The sequence below is a fragment of the Piliocolobus tephrosceles genome, chromosome 19, assembly GCF_002776525.5.
Source record: "Piliocolobus tephrosceles isolate RC106 chromosome 19, ASM277652v3, whole genome shotgun sequence".
In the NCBI taxonomy this organism is placed as follows: domain Eukaryota; kingdom Metazoa; phylum Chordata; class Mammalia; order Primates; family Cercopithecidae; genus Piliocolobus; species Piliocolobus tephrosceles.
Window position 1 is genome coordinate 6,777,427 of NC_045452.1, and position 7,135 is coordinate 6,784,561.

Consider the following 7,135-nt stretch of genomic DNA (forward strand, 5'->3'; position numbering starts at 1 on the left):
ACCAGGTCTCTTTTCAAGTGTGAAAAGTGATCGTTCATGTTAATCTTATTGAATAGCAGGGAAGGGCAGCAATGAGTCCTGAGTCCTGTGAGCTTTCCAGAGAGAAGAGGAGTGTGACACACTGGATCACAGCTACAGGCTGTTGTCAGGTTTCCATCATAAGGACACACTCAGGGCCTCAACCATTCGCCTCTTTCCTCTAGTCCTTCTCACCATGGTGTGGGTCACACACATTCCTCCCCGCTCAGCTGCCACATTACTTGCCAGAGACCTCATCTCTCACGTGTACAAAGCCACCAGTCCTAACTGGATCATCTGCCTTCACTCTGTCCCCTCCTTTTTCATCTTCCTTAGAGAAGCTGGACTTTTCCTCCTGAATCTCAAACCAGAGTCTGTGTCTTCCTTGCTTCCAACCTCCTAATGGCTTCTTGTTCCTTACCATCTTCTGGCCCATGTCAACCCTTGTATACCTCACCATACACCCTATTCCTGTTGACTTGCTGGCTCTCAGTCTTCTGTGAGGCATTATCCCTGTAAAGACAGGAACCCTGTCTGTCTTGTAAATTCTGTATCCTGAGCCCTCTCCTGAGCCTGGCACATAGTAGGTGTTTAGTAGACAATAAAGATGAACAGACCTTTGCATTAGCTCACATGCCTGAGGCTGACCCAGCTGGATTCTGTCCCTGCTTACCCTGACTCATCTCGGGTCTGTCCCCAGGGCAGTCTGTTCCTGGAATCAAAGACTTTCCGATTTTTTTGAGGCAGTCTGACAATGCTGTTGCTAAGGGCCTCCTCTGAGGGCTGGCTCTGAGAGAACAAAGCTGTATTGTCTAGATCACTGTCCCTGAACTGAGTCTTGGGTCCTGGTTAGTGGCAGCACCAAGAAACCTCCACACAAATGGTAAACAGACCAGCTGTCCTGGTTGTGGGTGGTACTGTTGGGAGGTCATGCTCCTAGAAGACCTGGTGTGTTCTCATCTCACTTCCCCAGACTGCAGCACTGTTTGGACCTCCGGGGGCTGTCTGAAGCCAATGGGAGTGATCAGCCTTGTCCTCAGCCTAAAGCCCAGAGATGCTTAGGAAGGCCTCCTTGCAAGACTAGGAGCCTGAGCATCCTTCCTGGATCCCTGCAGTCAGATATTTACTTCTATGAATCAGCAGTTTGGAGGCATTTCCTGGTCATTGTCGGTACCAGGTCACAATTCCAAGAACCTCATTGGTGCTGCCTCCAGTGCAGGAGATGGTGGCTGATTTAGCCACAGACAGATGGTGCAGGCTACCAAATGAGCGCCTATTGCCCAGTACTGTGGGAGTCAGGAGAGAGACACAGGGTGAGGGAGGCACCTCAGTGAGTCAGGGGAGCAAAGCAGAGCCCTGGTCCTCCCAGTGCCAGTCGCTGACTCCCTGTCTCCAGCCACCTGTGCAGCGACTGAGGAGGGTGAGGAGGAGGGGGTGCAGGCCATGGTGGAGATGTCTCTAGAGCGCTGCTTCCTGAGCCACACAGATTAGGGGGAACAATGCCTCTTCCCTGGCCTTTCTTGGAGGAGGGGACTTAATGCGAATGTCTCCTGACCCCTGGCTGTGCCCCTCACATAAGATGCTGAGTCTGGTTATTCTTTTTGAGGATCGGGTGGTTGGAAGTTGGGAGAGTGTGGCCCATCGCTGTCCAGGAAACCTGGAAGGACACGGCTGCTGAACTCAATGAACAGTAAAGGGAAACAAGGAGACCAGTGTCTGATTTGCAAGCTGAGGTCGGCCATGAACTCACTTCCCAGGCTGCCAGAAATCCATGGGTCTTTCTTCCTATTTAATTCCTCACTAGATCAGCACATAAGGGAGAGTGCTGGAGCTTGGGAAGAATTAGTTAGCCTATTTGTGTGGTTCACTGGATACATTGGAAATGCAGAAAACCCCTGGAATCAGGAGAAAGTGCTGGCTGAGATAAAAACCTAAAAAGGTAAATATAAAAGAAGTAGCCAACTTTGAGCTTCTTCAGAACTAAGAGTATCGGAGCATTTGAGAAGCACGCTTCTGATACACGCATGAAGACATTGTATGTAGTTTGGGATATAAATTGTTCCTGATGCCTCAATCTCTTATGCTCCAACTGACACGAGCAGGAAAGTTTTATTTCTCTATTTTGTGCATTGAGAAGTCAGGAATAATGTTTTCAAGGCTTTCCACTGAAAAATGCAGGCATTTTCTCTGACCTCACAAAATCCACAAAAATGACCAGGAGTGTTTTCATAACATCATATAACATCATTGACTAGCAAACAATTGGAATTATGTAAAAACTAGAATACTTCCCTGGTAGTCAGTTAAAAATACAAGGAGCAATTACTAAAATATTTTATCCTTTTAAACAAATGGAACACTACTTACATTAACTTTAAATGACAAGGGCATCAAGGTGTATAAAACCAGATCAAACAAGGTTTGTTCACCATTGTGCAAATGTTAAAAATAGAAATTAAAAAAAATGCATCCAAATGAAGAAAGGTCCTTATTCTGATTGCTTGGGATAAGGTAGCTTAGCAGAGAATCTGGTGATTTTAATACTTTTTGATTTTAGGCATAAAAGGCATGTATTGATAATTGATAATAGGCATGTATTGCTTTGAGAGCAACTCGATAAAATAAACTTTAATAATATCCACATAAAGAGTTTATTCTCTTTGTTCTTAGCTCAGAAAGTCCATCATTTGAAGAAGCTTCTTTCTGGAAGAAATGAATTTAGACTCAGCCTTTAGATCTGATCCTGCTGTTTTGTTGTTGTTGTTGTTGTTGTTGTTGTTGTTTTTAATATAAAACAATTAACTTTTGCTTTCTCTGATTCAATTCCTGCAAATCACTCTCGCATTCCCTCCACTTCAGAGCACGAGAAGGGATAGGAATCAATTCAGACCCTTTTCTTCCCCTTTCTATGGCTGCTCCCCATGTAGGCTGTCTTGGGAGCTGGAGTGTCTGATCATGTGATCTCCACATCACAAGGACCCAGGGAGGTTTATGTCTTGGTTCCTCTTATGAGTCTGTCACTGTGCTGAGCACCACTATAGTACAGCAAGCAGTAATAGTCAGCCTCGTCCTCAGGCTGCGCACCTGACAGTGTCAGGACAGCTTTGCCCCCAAGGATGGAGCCTGAGAACCGGGCAGGGGTCCAGGAGTATTTGCTGCTTGTAGCATAAATCAGTGCCCTGGGGACTTGTCCAGGTTTCTGCTGGCACCAGTTTGGATAGTGACCACTGGTGACTGCTCCAGTGCTGGAAGCACAGGTGAGAGTGACTGTCCCTCCTGGGGACACAGTCAGTGAGGGCTCCTGAGTCACTACAGCCTGAGAATTGGACCCTGAAACAAAAAACAGACACATGTTAGAAATTAGAAGGGGAGACACAAGGATCCCTCCAAAGGCTGGTATTTGAAATATCTCTTAACCTGGGCAGCAAGTGAGAAGGAACTGGAGGAGGAGCAGAGTCCAGGCCATGGTGCTGATATTGGAAGGGACCCCTGGCTCCAGAGCTGGGGCTGGATTCTGATGGCTCTTTATCTCCTATTGAGCTCTCCACAGGGAGGGGGTGTGTTGTGTGCTGCTTTATGCAAATCTTTACTGCCTTTATCACCACCTAGATCCGCAGCTCTGAGAGCAGCTACATTGTGAGGGGCCAGCCCAGGGTGGCTGTGTGCTGTGGATTTGCCCTGTGGGAGGAAGCAGCTGCTCTAACATTTACATGAGTCAGTGAGCAACTGCGCAGGGTTCATTCAGTTTGACCCTCTTGAGCTTCTTACAATCCAAGAGACCCCGACCACCCCCTGGTGGCTTTCCTGGACTGAGAATGTGTGGTCTTACACTTGTTTAACAAATAACTATTGATTTATCTTTGGACATCACCACAATATTTTCCAGGTCAATTCACACCCATTACTTGTCTATTCTTTGTTCATTCCTATTTGCTCTGCTTTCTCTTGCTGTTGCTGAAATCCTGCCCCTGTGACTAGTTCGATTTTAGTGCTACATGGTGTTCATTGTTATCTGAATGGTTTGAATGACTAAACAATTGTTTTAATGACATAACTGACTTTTTGAAACTATTTGTGTTGAGCATTATATTAAATGAACAGCTGGTTTAAGTGAGAATTTTTTTAATAATTTACTTTAGAGAATTTTTAAAAAGAAAATGACCAAAGGTGGAAGGTTGAAGTTTCATTGTCAATTCAGTGGAAACTCAAGTGAGCCATGAGGATAATCATCAAGGTCTACATAACAACCCCACTCTCACCCACTCCATCACTCAAAAGTCCTCTGGACACCAAGTCAGGGTGAGCTTTGCTGGTTGGCAACGCTTCCTACATAGAATCACACATTGTTGCCAGCAGAATGCAACCTTGTCTATTACTCCACTGGGAGAGGAAAACTGGATGCTTGTGCTTGGAATTCTTCTGAACTCTGCCCATGTGCCTCTTCCCTTGAGTTATTTTAATCTGTATTATTTTGCTGTAGAAACATTATATTAATGAATGTCACAGTTTTCAATGAGTTATGTGAGTCCTTCCAGGGAATCATGAGAAGCGAAGGGCTATTGGGAGCCCTTATCTTACAATCAGCTTCAGAATTGAGAGTGCTCTTGGGAATCTTCAGACCTCCCAGGTTCCATCTCACATTATTCTTTTTTTTTTAACTTCAAAACAAGTTTTATTTGGGAAGAGTTTCCCATTTTGTCAAAGCTGCAAGCAAGCTTCTTTCACAATTATACTTCTAGAGATCTAGTAGTTTCAGAGATGTCAGTGTTCAAAGGTATGTTTTAAAATCAATAACAAAACCACAGCCACACCAAAAGGCAATCTCTTTTTGGTTGGTCTCAAAGGGACAGCCACCGATTTCAGTTGTTGTCAGAAACAGGCTCACCACTTCCTTGGAAAACAGCGTGGAATCAGTGCCTACAGAGGAAATGTCTTTAAACATGTTAGTTATTTGGACAAGATTATTTGCTCCTTAGAAAATACAGTAAGATAAACAGTCCCAGATGGCAAAGTGTGCAGCACGGCGCCAGTTTTACAGAGGGATTACAAGATCCTGGGATCAGTAGCTATTGGCTGATGGCACAGAATATAAAAGCAGTCACCGGAAGTGGAAGAAGAATGATGACGAACAGGGAGTCTCTCACAGTCTTATTCAGCCTTTTAACATGCTAAATGGATATGCTATGTTCTGCAGCATCTTGAGAGAACGTTTGAGAGAGTTCAAACAACAACAAAAGCTATCCAGTATTATTCCACAGAAAGTCCATATTTGAAAAGAAAGAGAGACCTGTTCAGGATTCCCATGGAGGACTGTGCCTCCCATTCACTTCTGTCTCCAGGAGATACAAGGCATCAGCACTAGTGTGCTCTACCACAGCGTCCCAGCCCATGTCACTCATAGGGGAGTAAGTGGGATCCTTTGGAGGACACTTGCAGCGCAGTCCAAAGTTAATGCAAACCATGCAGCTGTTTTCCAGTGAGATGGCTGGAAATCAACTCCCTCAAAAATATCTTTTTAAGCAACATCTTTATTGACACAACTTTTATAAAATATTATTTTACTGTGCAGAATCTGTTTCAGGCTCTTTTGTACTTTATCTAAAATGTCTTTTTCCTCAAAATACAAATAATTCTTGTACTTTATCAAACCCTTATCTTTGTAAGTATCAGGCAATAACTTGGCTGTCTTTGTGTCTTCAGAAGGATTAATGTAAATCCCAAGAACTCTCCCTGCCCAAAGCTAGAAGAGTACTGTTTTTCTGTGGACTGGTGGAACTTAATTCCCTTTTGCTCTGCCAAGAGTAGCTAAATTTATCATAACCTAAGGGAGATTGATATTTACCTTAAGGCTGAGACCAACCCAGTCAGGCAGTGGTGTCTGGTGACAACTCATCCATGGTGATTTCAAAGTACCAGGTCCCTTTCTATGGCCCGTGAGAGGCCTTACAGAGTAGTCCTTCTCTCCAACCACAGTCAGCCAGCTGGCCGTTGGAGATCTTTACCTGGGGAGCTCAATCAAGTTAGGCTAACAAAACCTGTTCATAGAGGCAGTCACTGTGGAGGTTTCCAGGAATAAGTTTTCCTGCCTGAAAGTCTTCAACCTTCTGAGGACCAAGGTTGCGTGGATCAGGCTCAATTAGAATATACCAGTAGCCATCTTTGTTAAATGGGTGTTCTAAAAGGTGTAAGGGGGAAGGCACTGAGCAGAAAGCCAAAGGGTCCCTCTGGACCTTCTTGGTGTTCTCTGAGATCTCATCCTGCTGTTAGCACTAAGCTCCTCTTCCTCTTTTCTGCTGCTTCCTGTTCAGTTCCCCCATTCAGATTCCTACTCATAGACAGGTCACTGCTTTGCTTTTGGTTGTTCATAAACAGGATCAGTGTTACCAAGGTCCTGATCCAAAAGTCCACATCTTGGGCAATCTTCTTTCAGGTCTTTACTCCCTGGATCCAGGTGTTTCTTTACCAAGAATGAATCTCCTTCTTTCCTCATTGTTTTAACAATGTTATTCAGCCTAGTCATTTCCCCAGGTGTCTAATGGTCATCATGCACTCCCATTATTTATCAAGAAATGGTATAATATTCATTCTATTTTGGGAACTCCCATGCCAGGTTGACCAAAGCACTGAGGGACATTTCCTTCATGTTTGGTTGCTTCTGGATGAAATATGCCACTATCATTGACATATCTTTGCCAGATATATCAATTATGAACCATTTTCATAGGACAGCAGATGGCCGTCTCCAGCTGGAGAGGCTGCTACCACTGCCACCAGCTTCATCTCCCCTCCTTTGGCCATTGTTGCACTGGTGGCTGCTCCTGGACTGGGTCAGGCACTCACTGCTACCATCATGGTGACCCCAAGACTTTCTCATGTTATTTTGTGTCACCTGCAATGAGGCACCTTCAACTCTATTGGTTTGTTAAGATGCTGTGGGGCTTGCACAGAAGGAAGGGTGTCCTGGAGACTCAGGCACACTCTCCTAGTCCTGTTTGCTTTTATTGTTCTTGAAAGTAGAGAAACTGCACCGAATATAATTTTCTTTTTGAGTGTGTTAAGTTATTCAAACACAAAATACAATATTTTAACCATTTTCAAGTGTATGCTTCAGTGTCAT

General features: G+C 44.4%; 1 pseudogene and 1 gene segment (V, D, J or C); both read right to left on the reverse strand.

Moving 5' to 3' along the window:
• Nucleotides 1–2,983: 2,983 nt before the first annotated feature.
• On the reverse strand, nucleotides 2,984–3,611 carry LOC111528362. The segment is given in 2 exon segments: nucleotides 2,984–3,348; nucleotides 3,436–3,611. Coding segments are annotated over 2 exon segments (390 nt in total).
• Nucleotides 3,612–5,309: 1,698 nt separating this feature from the next.
• Nucleotides 5,310–6,508, reverse strand: LOC113223383 (annotated as a pseudogene).
• Between the last annotated feature and the right edge of the window lie 627 nt (nucleotides 6,509–7,135).